This window comes from Pectinophora gossypiella, chromosome 27 (assembly GCF_024362695.1).
Source record: "Pectinophora gossypiella chromosome 27, ilPecGoss1.1, whole genome shotgun sequence".
Classification (NCBI taxonomy): Eukaryota; Metazoa; Arthropoda; class Insecta; order Lepidoptera; family Gelechiidae; genus Pectinophora; species Pectinophora gossypiella.
The window spans coordinates 6,677,270-6,692,932 of NC_065430.1; the positions used below are offsets into that span (position 1 = coordinate 6,677,270).

General features: G+C 48.4%; 7 protein-coding genes across 7 annotated transcripts; all 7 read right to left on the reverse strand.

Moving 5' to 3' along the window:
* Window positions 1–809: 809 nt before the first annotated feature.
* On the reverse strand, window positions 810–1,184 carry LOC126378698 (histone H2B). The gene has a single exon (XM_050027079.1). It carries the CDS (start codon window positions 1,182–1,184, stop codon window positions 810–812), a length of 375 nt encoding a protein of 124 aa, XP_049883036.1.
* A 404-nt stretch (window positions 1,185–1,588) lies between these two features.
* LOC126378676 (histone H2A) lies at window positions 1,589–2,284 on the reverse strand. Its single transcript, XM_050027055.1, has one exon. The coding sequence runs from the start codon at window positions 2,282–2,284 to the stop codon at window positions 1,910–1,912; it is 375 nt and encodes a 124-aa protein (XP_049883012.1). The 3' UTR covers window positions 1,589–1,909.
* A 769-nt stretch (window positions 2,285–3,053) lies between these two features.
* LOC126378642 (histone H1B-like) lies at window positions 3,054–3,943 on the reverse strand. Its single transcript, XM_050027020.1, has one exon. The coding sequence runs from the start codon at window positions 3,867–3,869 to the stop codon at window positions 3,165–3,167; it is 705 nt and encodes a 234-aa protein (XP_049882977.1). The 5' UTR covers window positions 3,870–3,943; the 3' UTR covers window positions 3,054–3,164.
* A 3,321-nt stretch (window positions 3,944–7,264) lies between these two features.
* Window positions 7,265–7,639, reverse strand: LOC126378694 (histone H2B). The gene has a single exon (XM_050027075.1). The coding sequence runs from the start codon at window positions 7,637–7,639 to the stop codon at window positions 7,265–7,267; it is 375 nt and encodes a 124-aa protein (XP_049883032.1).
* Window positions 7,640–9,349: 1,710 nt separating this feature from the next.
* Window positions 9,350–9,808, reverse strand: LOC126378688 (histone H2A). The gene has a single exon (XM_050027069.1). It carries the CDS (start codon window positions 9,806–9,808, stop codon window positions 9,434–9,436), a length of 375 nt encoding a protein of 124 aa, XP_049883026.1. The 3' UTR covers window positions 9,350–9,433.
* A 770-nt stretch (window positions 9,809–10,578) lies between these two features.
* On the reverse strand, window positions 10,579–11,468 carry LOC126378643 (histone H1B-like). The gene has a single exon (XM_050027021.1). The coding sequence runs from the start codon at window positions 11,392–11,394 to the stop codon at window positions 10,690–10,692; it is 705 nt and encodes a 234-aa protein (XP_049882978.1). The 5' UTR covers window positions 11,395–11,468; the 3' UTR covers window positions 10,579–10,689.
* A 3,417-nt stretch (window positions 11,469–14,885) lies between these two features.
* On the reverse strand, window positions 14,886–15,301 carry LOC126378664 (histone H3). The gene has a single exon (XM_050027043.1). The coding sequence runs from the start codon at window positions 15,294–15,296 to the stop codon at window positions 14,886–14,888; it is 411 nt and encodes a 136-aa protein (XP_049883000.1). The 5' UTR covers window positions 15,297–15,301.
* Window positions 15,302–15,663: the final 362 nt, after the last annotated feature.

Sequence of the window (15,663 nt, forward strand, 5' to 3'; positions counted from 1 at the left end):
GGGCATGCATAACAGCTCGGTGGTCTCGTAGATGGTCTGGAAGTTCTGAGTCCTCTTGATCTCCACGAAGAAGATGTTGCCTTTTCTGCCCTGGATGGGGCGGACGTACTCCGGGAAGAAGCCGCGGTTCCGTAGCTCCTCCTCCAGATCGATGGGGTTCGTATCCACGGGCAGGCCGAGGATCGCCAGCTTCAGTGAGCGCTCCGCCGGGGGGGCGTACGCGAACCAGGAGAGTCCCGTAGCTCTCTCCAGGGTGAATAGTTCACTATTCCCCTACCTTCTTTTATATATAGTATAATGGACCGTTCGCGGGCGGGTGGAGAGGGGGGGCGCGGGGAGAGGACTCCGAAACGACAACAGCGCCACCTGAAGTTTATATTATAAATTATTATTCGTGATAGTGGTGCATTTTGTTTTTTCTTTTATATACTCATAGGTACATTTCTTTATGATCATCATAATTATGCGTGTGTAAATAAATATTTCCACTTATGTACATAAGTTGATTTGACTTACTAAACAACAAACAAAATTCCTACATCACCATTATTCTAATGTCGTAGTTAATTTTAACTTAATTTTTCAATTTACTTTCTACCGTGTCTTACGTTATTTGAAATTACTTACATAACATAACAACATTATTAATTATATTATATCGATTGTGGATCATCATTGAAACATAATATTTTATATATTGAACGAGTTTGTGGCCCTGAAAAGGGCCTTTTGTACGTTTGGCGCGAACACACACGCACGGCAGATTGTTTTAGTCGTCTGCCTGTGTATGTAGTCGGTCGGTGGACGCTTCACTTGGAGCTGGTGTACTTGGTTACGGCCTTGGTGCCCTCGGATACTGCGTGCTTGGCGAGCTCACCGGGCAGAAGGAGCCTCACGGAGGTCTGCACCTCCCTCGATGTGATAGTTGAACGCTTGTTGTAGTGAGCGAGACGCGATGCTTCGGCGGCGATACGCTCGAAGATGTCGTTCACGAACGAGTTCATGATGGACATGGCCTTGCTAGAGATACCGGTGTCGGGGTGTACTTGTTTCAACACCTTGTAGATGTAAATGGCGTAGCTCTCCTTCCTCTTGTGCTTCTTCTTTTTCTTGTCAGACTTGGAGATGTTCTTCTGGGCTTTGCCAGATTTCTTAGCTGCCTTTCCGCTTGTCTTGGGTGGCATTTCGACTAATGAACGAGTAAACTGAGAGCGTGTGCGTTATACGATAGACTCGGGACGAGACGTGTGCGCGCCGGTCGAAAAAATCGAACCTACATCAAGTTTTCGGTACGCTACTAGCGGGCTTTGCGCGCATTAAACGGACCAATCGCGTCCCTCGGTGGTAATAAAGCGGGACGGGTAGATTCGCTATCGCCGCTATACACCGCGACCGACTCTGACACCACCCCCCCACACATACGTAATACGTAATATTTTTATTTATTTTTTGAAACGTTTACTTATACGTAGATTTTGTATTATATTATATTTTTCACTTTAGATTATCTTTAATGACAATAATTTGATTTGATTCAATTATATAGTTCAAAAACAGTCAAATTGTTAAAATGACGACGAGTCTGTGTGTCTGCTCACCCCTTTTCGGGGTTCGTTGGTACATACGTGTACGTGATGACATGTTATTTATTCACCATAATTATTAGGTATTGCACTAATATCGTAATTGCTTGCTAATATGTATGTATGTAAGTTATGTAATTATTAATATTATGTCAAAAGTACACATATATCGACGATTGTTTTAACCGTTAGAAACTTTTTTATGATTATTGAACAATTTTGTGGCCCTGAAAAGGGCCTTTTTAACGTTGGGGTCCCGTCCCCTCGTCGTCGTCGTAGTAGATAGAGAGAGGGAGAGGGCCGCTTCGAGGTTGGTTCGGACGCGCTTAAGCCTTCTTCTCGGTCTTCTTGGGAAGGAGCACCGCTTGGATGTTGGGCAGCACACCACCCTGGGCGATGGTAACGCCAGACAGGAGCTTGTTCAACTCCTCGTCATTCCTGATCGCCAGCTGCAAGTGTCTCGGTATGATTCTGGTCTTCTTGTTGTCGCGTGCGGCGTTACCGGCCAACTCGAGAACTTCGGCGGCCAGGTATTCCATCACGGCGGCGAGATACACCGGAGCACCGGCACCGACGCGCTCGGCGTAATTTCCCTTGCGGAGCAGCCTGTGAATACGACCCACGGGGAACTGTAGACCGGCACGGTTGGAACGGGACTTGACCTTGCCCTTTACTTTACCACCTTTGCCGCGACCGGACATGATTGAGATAGATTTAACTTGAAACACACACAAAAAACACTATTGCGACACCGCGCAATAGTCGACCGCAACGTACGAAGTCAGTGGGTATAATAAAAACGTCGGCCGTATAGCCGGACATTTATATAGAAAACGCGAGTGTCACAAATAGTGGGGTCTGCGCGCAGTTAGAGCGAGACAAAACGCGAATGAACGACGTGATGCGCGCGCAGCAAGCAAGCAAGGAAGGAAGGCAGTCGGGCAGTCGGGCGGGTGGGTGCGTTCGCGGGCGGGCGGGGTGTGTTTCACCCGTTTGAGAGAGAGAAATTGAAAATTTGAGCGATTAGTATGAATCACTAATGAAGTTAATTAACCGATGATATTACGTTGTGTATCTTAATAAATAATTAAGATAATATTATGTATGTATAATATATTATGGTAGAATGAGAGCAATCTTTTATATAGGTAGGTATATACCTAGCCTAGGTGTGTTATTATAGGTGTTGTAATATTTTTTTAATTCGCGCAGCATCCGCTAGTTGCAGTATCGAAAAATACGTAAATATTATGGATGATTATGATCTATTATTACCTATAATCTATTGATTCATTGTACGTGTTGTATTGTTTGGTGAAGTGAGGTTATTTTTAAAATTTACCTATATGGTGTGTTTTTTATCGGTAGAGAGGAGGTTAGGTAGGTGGTAAATTTTGTTGTATTTTTTTTTTTTTTTTTTTCATATCGATGTAGAATAGTATGAAACCGTATATAAGAGTATCGGAACAATTTGTTAGCCCTGAAAAGGGCTTTTTGTTGCGCGTTGCTTTAAAAGCGCGCGCGCGGCTGTTTGCTGCTGCTGCTGCTGGTGCGGCGGCGGCTGCGGCGATGGCGGCGCGTTTACTTCTTGGACGCTTTCTTCGCTGCGGCGGCCTTAGATTTAGGCGTAGCGGCGGCCTTCTTGGGTTTCGGCGCCTTCGGTTTCTTCGTGGGCGGCTTGGCGGTCTTCTTTGCTTTCGGTGCGGCGGCGCTCTTCGCCTTTGCGGGAGCGGCGGCCCTCTTGGCCGCGGCGGGCTTCTTCTTGGCGGCGGCCGCCTTCTTGTCCTTGGTGGCGGCGGCGGCGGCGGACGATTTAGCCTTGGCCGGCGAGGAAGCGGCCGGTTTCTTGGCCTTCTTGGGCGAGGCGGCCGCGGCGGCTGCCTTCTTCGGTTTAGCGGCGGGCTTGGCGCCCGCAGCCTTGCTGGACGCCGGCTTCTTGCCGGAGGAGGACTTTGATTCCAACTTGAACGAACCGGACGCACCTTTGCCCTTGGTCTGGATCAGGGCGCCGGATTCGACGGCGCTCTTCAGATATTTCCTGATGAACGGAGCCAATTTCTCAGCGTCGACCTTGTACTGGGCGGCGATGTATTTCTTGATCGCCTGCAGGCTGGACCCGCTTCGTTCTTTCAACTCTTTAATGGCGTTGTTTACCATTTCAGATGTCTTCGGGTGGGTCGGCTTCGCCTTCGGCTTCTTAGCACCGGCGCCGGCGGCGGACGCCTTCGGCTTCTTCGCGGGCGTCGTCGGTGCGGGAGCCTCGGATGCGACTGCTGTATCGGCCATTTTCGCAATATTAAAGTAAGTAAGTAACTAACTTTTAATAACACTGTGTGTACTGTACGAGTTGTATGTATGAAACTTCGTGCGTGCGCCCGGTACAGGTGGCGCCACAGACCCCACGAGCGGAGCAATACTGTAAGGAGAGCCGCTGTGTCGCGAGACGTTTTCTCGTATGATAACTTCCAACTTTTCACTTACACGTATCGATGAATATCGATAAAACTAATTATATATAAATATTTGTGACTAAATATACGTATATTGATATTATTTTTGAGTTCTACCAACTGTTTAAATTTTATTTAAACGTGTAAACGTATCGAATACGGCGATAAAAGCGTTTATATTCACCTTTGGTGTCGTCGCTCACCTAGTGTCCACTTCAAAAGTTATTTTTCTCTATAAAAATTAACGCGTCGGTGTCTAATGTTCGATAATTCAACGCCTAGGTTCCCGACCTTCTATACGATAACAATATATTGCATATTTCCAATGATTTTGACGATTTTTAACGTGTAAATGTTGGAGGTCGTAAAACACTCGTACCCTACTCTTCACAACTACGGACGGCTCTATTCGGGACGTATAGATTTTGTTATTGCAATAATTTATATATTTTTTAAATAAATTATGTAATACGTTATATAAGGATATATACTATTATTATTAAATGTGTGTTAATAAAACTCTAAACGCTAAAAATCCGTCGAACGTCCACGCGCACACAACTCACGGCGCTCTCTCTCTATCTAGAATCTCTCATACACGTCGTACATACACACAGACCGCATCTGTTGTACACAAGTGTATGTATTTCACTTGATTTATTTATTTATTTTAAATTAGATATAAATCTTAAAAAAAAAAAATTATGAATAAAATATGTATAATACGCTCGCACGTCTCGCTCACCTTACTAGTTAGATTCGTTAACATAAGGAAGGTAAGTACTAGATATTATTATGTATACTTATAGGGTACCTATCCAAATAACATGGAATTGACTGACTAATTATAAAATATTAAATGAGTGAGTGAGTGAGTGAGTAAGTTACTGTATGCAAGGGATTGTGTTTAGTTGAGACGCCTACACCGCCGCGTCTCGGCGCCCTACGGGCCTCGATGATCACAAGCAACTTTACCCACTCGGCTGCTGGGTATATTCGTAACTTGTACATATTGAGGTGTTATTTATTATATAGTATCGACGTAATATCGTGAAACATTTTGTAAAACAACAATGAACTATTTGCGGCCCTGAAAAGGGCCTTTTTGATTTGTGTGTTGTTGTTCTTTCGACCGACACACACACGAGGTGGGCGATGACGCCGGCGCGGCGATGGTAGACTTAACCACCGAAACCGTAGAGGGTGCGGCCCTGACGTTTCAGAGCGTAGACGACGTCCATAGCAGTGACGGTCTTCCTCTTGGCGTGCTCGGTGTAAGTGACCGCGTCGCGGATCACGTTCTCGAGGAACACCTTGAGGACACCACGAGTCTCCTCGTATATCAAACCGGAGATACGCTTGACGCCTCCTCTGCGGGCGAGACGACGGATGGCCGGCTTGGTGATACCTTGGATGTTATCACGGAGTACCTTCCTGTGACGCTTAGCTCCTCCCTTTCCCAGACCTTTGCCTCCCTTACCGCGACCGGTCATAATTATATATGTTTTTTATAAAAAACACGAAACTAAATGTACACAAACACGCACGACGCGCGACGCAGTGACGACGCTCAACGGGCGAATGGTGGCTAAACAATGTTCGAACGCCGTTATATATATACAGAATCGTCGCGTTCGCGGGGTGGTAGTGTAGCGAGCGAGGGGGGAGAGATAATACCAAACAAATGACTGACGACGACACTCCCGAGACATCTCATATTAGGTACCTACTTATATATTATAACGAAAATATTAAAAAAGCGGCGGTAGAATTCGATTCTTTCTTTTTCCTTCTATTATCATTGTTTTTGAATATTAAAATTAAATTCCGTTATGTACATACGCTACTCTCTTCTTTCCTATAATAATAATAATATATACAACCCGGAAAATTAAGTAATACCTAACGTTTCAACTTTTTTAACAAAGTCTTATGTAAATAAAAATAAGGTTATTCATTAATTTATGTTGCAATAATTTATATGTACGTTTGTGTATTCTCTAATATTATAATACCTATATATATATAAACTATATATATTATAATTTGTTTGTATGCGATGTTAAAATACGTTGAAACTATATTATCATAACAGAAACTCTTGTGGCCCTGAAAAGGGCCTTTTGAAGCGTAAAGACAAACAAGACACGCGCACGGTGGGAAGTGCGCGCGTCGTCGGTCTTTGGCGCTGTGTGTGCGTGCGCGTGTATTTTAGGCGCGTTCCCCGCGGATTCTGCGAGCGAGCTGAATGTCCTTTGGCATGATGGTGACGCGCTTCGCGTGGATAGCGCAAAGGTTGGTGTCTTCGAAGAGACCGACGAGGTATGCCTCGCTCGCCTCCTGGAGGGCCATCACAGCGGAACTCTGGAAACGGAGATCAGTCTTGAAATCTTGAGCGATCTCACGCACCAAACGCTGGAACGGCAGCTTGCGGATCAGCAATTCGGTACTCTTTTGGTAACGACGGATCTCACGGAGGGCGACGGTGCCGGGCCTGTAGCGATGGGGCTTCTTGACACCACCGGTTGCTGGTGCGCTCTTACGAGCCGCCTTGGTGGCGAGTTGTTTACGCGGCGCCTTACCACCGGTCGATTTACGAGCTGTCTGCTTGGTACGGGCCATCTTTTAGTCGCGCGCGCGAACGAGAACCTGCAACGTCAACGTACGAGAGTTTACTGAATAGTTCACTATTCCCCTACCTTCTTTTATATATAGTATAATGGACCGTTCGCGGGCGGGTGGAGAGGGGGGGCGCGGGGAGAGGACTCCGAAACGACAACAGCGCCACCTGAAGTTTATATTATAAATTATTATTCGTGATAGTGGTGCATTTTGTTTTTTCTTTTATATACTCATAGGTACATTTCTTTATGATCATCATAATTATGCGTGTGTAAATAAATATTTCCACTTATGTACATAAGTTGATTTGACTTACTAAACAACAAACAAAATTCCTACATCACCATTATTCTAATGTCGTAGTTAATTTTAACTTAATTTTTCAATTTACTTTCTACCGTGTCTTACGTTATTTGAAATTACTTACATAACATAACAACATTATTAATTATATTATATCGATTGTGGATCATCATTGAAACATAATATTTTATATATTGAACGAGTTTGTGGCCCTGAAAAGGGCCTTTTGTACGTTTGGCGCGAACACACACGCACGGCAGATTGTTTTAGTCGTCTGCCTGTGTATGTAGTCGGTCGGTGGACGCTTCACTTGGAGCTGGTGTACTTGGTTACGGCCTTGGTGCCCTCGGATACTGCGTGCTTGGCGAGCTCACCGGGCAGAAGGAGCCTCACGGAGGTCTGCACCTCCCTCGATGTGATAGTTGAACGCTTGTTGTAGTGAGCGAGACGCGATGCTTCGGCGGCGATACGCTCGAAGATGTCGTTCACGAACGAGTTCATGATGGACATGGCCTTGCTAGAGATACCGGTGTCGGGGTGTACTTGTTTCAACACCTTGTAGATGTAAATGGCGTAGCTCTCCTTCCTCTTGTGCTTCTTCTTTTTCTTGTCAGACTTGGAGATGTTCTTCTGGGCTTTGCCAGATTTCTTAGCTGCCTTTCCGCTTGTCTTGGGTGGCATTTCGACTAATGAACGAGTAAACTGAGAGCGTGTGCGTTATACGATAGACTCGGGACGAGACGTGTGCGCGCCGACGTAAAGCCTTCTCACGCGCCCTCTTGTGGGCACGGGGGATCTTCCGGGCTCTTGGAGCCCCTGCAGAGGTTGCATTCGCGACTGGTTAAGACCAGCCGGGGTTGGGTTGCCTTGCTGGCGCGGCTAGGTGCACCGTCGTGGTGCTGGGTGGCCATTCTGCGGCTTAGATGCTGCGATGGCCTATCTGCGGCTTGGAGGTAGGAACCTCACTGTGCGAGCTCTCTGGGTAGAGGTCGCCCACGTCTCTCCGGGGGGCGCGCGTGAAGCGGCGCAAAGCCCTGGAGAAACTGATGGCTTGAGTTGTCTGCGCGGTCGAACATCACCCGCGCGAGACGACTTATAAAGGCGTCTAGGCCCTCCCATCTGAGGTCTTTCGCTATCGTCCGGTTGCGGACGAAGCGAGGGGCTGCTAGTATCGTTCTTAGTGATAAATTTTCCTGCGCACGGAGCTTTTTTCTCTGTAATTCGGATACAAGAGCGTACCATGCGGGCGCCGCGTAAGTTAGGCGGGACCGCACGTACGTCTTGTATATCCCTAGCTTGGTGCGCAGGGGCAGGCGGGAATCGAGGATAGGGCGGAGGTTGTACCGCGCCTGCTTCGCCTTTTGAAGCACGGTGGACACGTGCTTAGCCATCGTGAGATTCCTGTCAATGGTAACCCCCAGGTATTTCACCGAGGGCTGCCATGGGATGTCCTGTCCCAGCAGTTTGAGGGTAGTAGGCTGCTGACTTCTCCCCGTAATCAGCGCCTGGGTCTTCGCGACGTTGACCTTCAGTCGCCATCTGTCCAGCCAGTCGGGAAGGGCGTCGAGTGTGGGCTGCATTTTTCTGACGGCGTGCTCGGCTTTGAATGACGACACGAAGAAGGCCGCGTCGTCCGCGAAGAGGCCTAGCTGGGCCTGGCCCTCCACCGGGATGTCGTCCGTGTAGAGGGCGTACAGTGCTGGGGACAGGCACGATCCCTGAGGGACACCGGCTCTTATGGGCCGCTCTGTTGAGGTGGCGTCTTCCACCGCCACCACAAATTTCCTCCCCTCGAGGAAGGCCGTGTGCGCGCCGGTCGAAAAAATCGAACCTACATCAAGTTTTCGGTACGCTACTAGCGGGCTTTGCGCGCATTAAACGGACCAATCGCGTCCCTCGGTGGTAATAAAGCGGGACGGGTAGATTCGCTATCGCCGCTATACACCGCGACCGACTCTGACACCACCCCCCCACACATACGTAATACGTAATATTTTTATTTATTTTTTGAAACGTTTACTTATACGTAGATTTTGTATTATATTATATTTTTCACTTTAGATTATCTTTAATGACAATAATTTGATTTGATTCAATTATATAGTTCAAAAACAGTCAAATTGTTAAAATGACGACGAGTCTGTGTGTCTGCTCACCCCTTTTCGGGGTTCGTTGGTACATACGTGTACGTGATGACATGTTATTTATTCACCATAATTATTAGGTATTGCACTAATATCGTAATTGCTTGCTAATATGTATGTATGTAAGTTATGTAATTATTAATATTATGTCAATATGTCAAAAGTACACATATATCGACGATTGTTTTAACCGTTAGAAACTTTTTTATGATTATTGAACAATTTTGTGGCCCTGAAAAGGGCCTTTTTAACGTTGGGGTCCCGTCCCCTCGTCGTCGTCGTAGTAGATAGAGAGAGGGAGAGGGCCGCTTCGAGGTTGGTTCGGACGCGCTTAAGCCTTCTTCTCGGTCTTCTTGGGAAGGAGCACCGCTTGGATGTTGGGCAGCACACCACCCTGGGCGATGGTAACGCCAGACAGGAGCTTGTTCAACTCCTCGTCATTCCTGATCGCCAGCTGCAAGTGTCTCGGTATGATTCTGGTCTTCTTGTTGTCGCGTGCGGCGTTACCGGCCAACTCGAGAACTTCGGCGGCCAGGTATTCCATCACGGCGGCGAGATACACCGGAGCACCGGCACCGACGCGCTCGGCGTAATTTCCCTTGCGGAGCAGCCTGTGAATACGACCCACGGGGAACTGTAGACCGGCACGGTTGGAACGGGACTTGACCTTGCCCTTTACTTTACCACCTTTGCCGCGACCGGACATGATTGAGATAGATTTAACTTGAAACACACACAAAAAACACTATTGCGACACCGCGCAATAGTCGACCGCAACGTACGAAGTCAGTGGGTATAATAAAAACGTCGGCCGTATAGCCGGACATTTATATAGAAAACGCGAGTGTCACAAATAGTGGGGTCTGCGCGCAGTTAGAGCGAGACAAAACGCGAATGAACGACGTGATGCGCGCGCAGCAAGCAAGCAAGGAAGGAAGGCAGTCGGGCAGTCGGGGGGGTGGGTGGGTTCGGGGGGGGGCGGGGTGTGTTTCACCCGTTTGAGAGAGAGAAATTGAAAATTTGAGCGATTAGTATGAATCACTAATGAAGTTAATTAACCGATGATATTACGTTGTGTATCTTAATAAATAATTAAGATAATATTATGTATGTATAATATATTATGGTAGAATGAGAGCAATCTTTTATATAGGTAGGTATATACCTAGCCTAGGTGTGTTATTATAGGTGTTGTAATATTTTTTTAATTCGCGCAGCATCCGCTAGTTGCAGTATCGAAAAATACGTAAATATTATGGATGATTATGATCTATTATTACCTATAATCTATTGATTCATTGTACGTGTTGTATTGTTTGGTGAAGTGAGGTTATTTTTAAAATTTACCTATATGGTGTGTTTTTTATCGGTAGAGAGGAGGTTAGGTAGGTGGTAAATTTTGTTGTATTTTTTTTTTTTTTTTTTTTCATATCGATGTAGAATAGTATGAAACCGTATATAAGAGTATCGGAACAATTTGTTAGCCCTGAAAAGGGCTTTTTGTTGCGCGTTGCTTTAAAAGCGCGCGCGCGGCTGTTTGCTGCTGCTGCTGCTGGTGCGGCGGCGGCTGCGGCGATGGCGGCGCGTTTACTTCTTGGACGCTTTCTTCGCTGCGGCGGCCTTAGATTTAGGCGTAGCGGCGGCCTTCTTGGGTTTCGGCGCCTTCGGTTTCTTCGTGGGCGGCTTGGCGGTCTTCTTTGCTTTCGGTGCGGCGGCGCTCTTCGCCTTTGCGGGAGCGGCGGCCCTCTTGGCCGCGGCGGGCTTCTTCTTGGCGGCGGCCGCCTTCTTGTCCTTGGTGGCGGCGGCGGCGGCGGACGATTTAGCCTTGGCCGGCGAGGAAGCGGCCGGTTTCTTGGCCTTCTTGGGCGAGGCGGCCGCGGCGGCTGCCTTCTTCGGTTTAGCGGCGGGCTTGGCGCCCGCAGCCTTGCTGGACGCCGGCTTCTTGCCGGAGGAGGACTTTGATTCCAACTTGAACGAACCGGACGCACCTTTGCCCTTGGTCTGGATCAGGGCGCCGGATTCGACGGCGCTCTTCAGATATTTCCTGATGAACGGAGCCAATTTCTCAGCGTCGACCTTGTACTGGGCGGCGATGTATTTCTTGATCGCCTGCAGGCTGGACCCGCTTCGTTCTTTCAACTCTTTAATGGCGTTGTTTACCATTTCAGATGTCTTCGGGTGGGTCGGCTTCGCCTTCGGCTTCTTAGCACCGGCGCCGGCGGCGGACGCCTTCGGCTTCTTCGCGGGCGTCGTCGGTGCGGGAGCCTCGGATGCGACTGCTGTATCGGCCATTTTCGCAATATTAAAGTAAGTAAGTAACTAACTTTTAATAACACTGTGTGTACTGTACGAGTTGTATGTATGAAACTTCGTGCGTGCGCCCGGTACAGGTGGCGCCACAGACCCCACGAGCGGAGCAATACTGTAAGGAGAGCCGCTGTGTCGCGAGACGTTTTCTCGTATGATAACTTCCAACTTTTCACTTACACGTATCGATGAATATCGATAAAACTAATTATATATAAATATTTGTGACTAAATATACGTATATTGATATTATTTTTGAGTTCTACCAACTGTTTAAATTTTATTTAAACGTGTAAACGTATCGAATACGGCGATAAAAGCGTTTATATTCACCTTTGGTGTCGTCGCTCACCTAGTGTCCACTTCAAAAGTTATTTTTCTCTATAAAAATTAACGCGTCGGTGTCTAATGTTCGATAATTCAACGCCTAGGTTCCCGACCTTCTATACGATAACAATATATTGCATATTTCCAATGATTTTGACGATTTTTAACGTGTAAATGTTGGAGGTCGTAAAACACTCGTACCCTACTCTTCACAACTACGGACGGCTCTATTCGGGACGTATAGATTTTGTTATTGCAATAATTTATATATTTTTTAAATAAATTATGTAATACGTTATATAAGGATATATACTATTATTATTAAATGTGTGTTAATAAAACTCTAAACGCTAAAAATCCGTCGAACGTCCACGCGCACACAACTCACGGCGCTCTCTCTCTATCTAGAATCTCTCATACACGTCGTACATACACACAGACCGCATCTGTTGTACACAAGTGTATGTATTTCACTTGATTTATTTATTTATTTTAAATTAGATATAAATCTTAAAAAAAAAAAATTATGAATAAAATATGTATAATACGCTCGCACGTCTCGCTCACCTTACTAGTTAGATTCGTTAACATAAGGAAGGTAAGTACTAGATATTATTATGTATACTTATAGGGTACCTATCCAAATAACATGGAATTGACTGACTAATTATAAAATATTAAATGAGTGAGTGAGTGAGTGAGTAAGTTACTGTATGCAAGGGATTGTGTTTAGTTGAGACGCCTACACCGCCGCGTCTCGGCGCCCTACGGGCCTCGATGATCACAAGCAACTTTACCCACTCGGCTGCTGGGTATATTCGTAACTTGTACATATTGAGGTGTTATTTATTATATAGTATCGACGTAATATCGTGAAACATTTTGTAAAACAACAATGAACTATTTGCGGCCCTGAAAAGGGCCTTTTTGATTTGTGTGTTGTTGTTCTTTCGACCGACACACACACGAGGTGGGCGATGACGCCGGCGCGGCGATGGTAGACTTAACCACCGAAACCGTAGAGGGTGCGGCCCTGACGTTTCAGAGCGTAGACGACGTCCATAGCAGTGACGGTCTTCCTCTTGGCGTGCTCGGTGTAAGTGACCGCGTCGCGGATCACGTTCTCGAGGAACACCTTGAGGACACCACGAGTCTCCTCGTATATCAAACCGGAGATACGCTTGACGCCTCCTCTGCGGGCGAGACGACGGATGGCCGGCTTGGTGATACCTTGGATGTTATCACGGAGTACCTTCCTGTGACGCTTAGCTCCTCCCTTTCCCAGACCTTTGCCTCCCTTACCGCGACCGGTCATAATTATATATGTTTTTTATAAAAAACACGAAACTAAATGTACACAAACACGCACGACGCGCGACGCAGTGACGACGCTCAACGGGCGAATGGTGGCTAAACAATCCGTGTGGTTTCTTCTCGTCGCGGGCGAAGCCCGCGACGGGGAGACATTCACGGGGCGTAGCCCCTCTAATGTGGCGGCAGTCGCCGCCCGCAGAAACGGGCGTGGCACGGGGTTGGGACACAGCGGGCGAGAACGCCCCTCCGTGAGCCCGATGTTACATCCGTGGTGCCGCCAGCGAGGTCGAGCCCACCGGGTGGTTCCCCGTTGGGGGAGGCCCAGTGAGCGCCCGTCAGCTGGCGGTGGTGTCTTGTCCGGTGAGCTGCTCCGTCGCCGGGGCAGCTGGTGTCATGTCGGCTGGAGGGGGGGAGAGGACTGCTTCCACTGCCACTGGAAGCGTCAACTCATCCCCCGGGGGGTGGCCACAATCCTGACTACTCGACGGGGAGTAGTGGATGTGGGCAGCCCCGGTCCAGTCCGATGTCCGAGAGGTCAGTGCCCACCAGTGAGTTGGCCCAGCAGTGATGCCAGGCCTCCCACGATGATGGGCACAGGGTCAATCCGTGAGCGGGTGGCCGCGAGGATGTTGTGGAGCAGCTGGATCGTCTGCTCCACCACTTCCAGCTTTTCGCTGGATGGGGCCGGTGGTACCTCCGCTTGGGGCTTCGCCTTCTTCCCCCCCCTGGGAGGGGCGGCGACCGCTTGGTCTGGAGTCGGTGTCGGCTGCGGCTCGACAGTGATGGAGGCTGCAGGGGCAGGCTTTGCCCTCGCGCGGATGCGCTTCGGCCTGCGCGGCTTGGGCCCGTCTGGGCCGTTCGCCGCGGCCATAAGCGAGCACCGCGCGGTCGGCTCGCTGTTGGGGTCCACTGTTGATGGTGGAGGTGGCAGTGGGGCTCTTCTTGCGGTGGTCATAGGCGCGGTTCCCGCCTTCGTGTTCCGCAGCTCGCGCAACTTGACCGGGCAAGAAGAGCTGTTGGCCGGGTGAGTCCCCCCGCAGTTACAGCAGGTGGCTGGAACCTCCCGGGGCCGCAGGCAATCCTTGGCCGCGTGGCTTTCGCCACAGCGGACACAGGCCATCGGCCGGTGACAATTGTGGCTGCTGTGGCGAAATTGTTGGCAGCGGTGGCATTGGGAGGGCCCCTTGCGTCCTCTCCATGCCTCTATCTTCACTAAACAATGTTCGAACGCCGTTATATATATACAGAATCGTCGCGTTCGCGGGGTGGTAGTGTAGCGAGCGAGGGGGGAGAGATAATACCAAACAAATGACTGACGACGACACTCCCGAGACATCTCATATTAGGTACCTACTTATATATTATAACGAAAATATTAAAAAAGCGGCGGTAGAATTCGATTCTTTCTTTTTCCTTCTATTATCATTGTTTTTGAATATTAAAATTAAATTCCGTTATGTACATACGCTACTCTCTTCTTTCCTATAATAATAATAATATATACAACCCGGAAAATTAAGTAATACCTAACGTTTCAACTTTTTTAACAAAGTCTTATGTAAATAAAAATAAGGTTATTCATTAATTTATGTTGCAATAATTTATATGTACGTTTGTGTATTCTCTAATATTATAATACCTATATATATATAAACTATATATATTATAATTTGTTTGTATGCGATGTTAAAATACGTTGAAACTATATTATCATAACAGAAACTCTTGTGGCCCTGAAAAGGGCCTTTTGAAGCGTAAAGACAAACAAGACACGCGCACGGTGGGAAGTGCGCGCGTCGTCGGTCTTTGGCGCTGTGTGTGCGTGCGCGTGTATTTTAGGCGCGTTCCCCGCGGATTCTGCGAGCGAGCTGAATGTCCTTTGGCATGATGGTGACGCGCTTCGCGTGGATAGCGCAAAGGTTGGTGTCTTCGAAGAGACCGACGAGGTATGCCTCGCTCGCCTCCTGGAGGGCCATCACAGCGGAACTCTGGAAACGGAGATCAGTCTTGAAATCTTGAGCGATCTCACGCACCAAACGCTGGAACGGCAGCTTGCGGATCAGCAATTCGGTACTCTTTTGGTAACGACGGATCTCACGGAGGGCGACGGTGCCGGGCCTGTAGCGATGGGGCTTCTTGACACCACCGGTTGCTGGTGCGCTCTTACGAGCCGCCTTGGTGGCGAGTTGTTTACGCGGCGCCTTACCACCGGTCGATTTACGAGCTGTCTGCTTGGTACGGGCCATCTTTTAGTCGCGCGCGCGAACGAGAACCTGCAACGTCAACGTACGAGAGTTTACTGAATAGTTCACTATCCGTGTGGTTTCTTCTCGTCGCGGGCGAAGCCCGCGACGGGGAGACATTCACGGGGCGTAGCCCCTCTAATGTAGCAGCAGTCGCCGCCCGCAGAAACGGGCGTGGCACGGGGTTGGGTCACGGCGGGCGAGAACGCCCCTCCGTGAGCCCGATGATGTTTCGTCCGTGGTGCCGCCAGCGAGGTCGAGCCCACCGGGTGGTTCCCCATTGGGGGAGGCCCAGTGAGCGCCCGTCAGCCGGCGGTGGTGTCAGTCCGGTGAAGCTGCTCCGTCGCCGGGGCAGCTGGTGTCGAGTCGG

Coding starts and splice junctions, on each gene's coding strand:
- LOC126378698 (XM_050027079.1), bottom strand. CDS start 1,184: ATGCCACCCAAGACAAGCGGAAAGGCAGCTAAGAAATCTGGCAAAGCC.
- LOC126378676 (XM_050027055.1), bottom strand. CDS start 2,284: ATGTCCGGTCGCGGCAAAGGTGGTAAAGTAAAGGGCAAGGTCAAGTCC.
- LOC126378642 (XM_050027020.1), bottom strand. CDS start 3,869: ATGGCCGATACAGCAGTCGCATCCGAGGCTCCCGCACCGACGACGCCC.
- LOC126378694 (XM_050027075.1), bottom strand. CDS start 7,639: ATGCCACCCAAGACAAGCGGAAAGGCAGCTAAGAAATCTGGCAAAGCC.
- LOC126378688 (XM_050027069.1), bottom strand. CDS start 9,808: ATGTCCGGTCGCGGCAAAGGTGGTAAAGTAAAGGGCAAGGTCAAGTCC.
- LOC126378643 (XM_050027021.1), bottom strand. CDS start 11,394: ATGGCCGATACAGCAGTCGCATCCGAGGCTCCCGCACCGACGACGCCC.
- LOC126378664 (XM_050027043.1), bottom strand. CDS start 15,296: ATGGCCCGTACCAAGCAGACAGCTCGTAAATCGACCGGTGGTAAGGCG.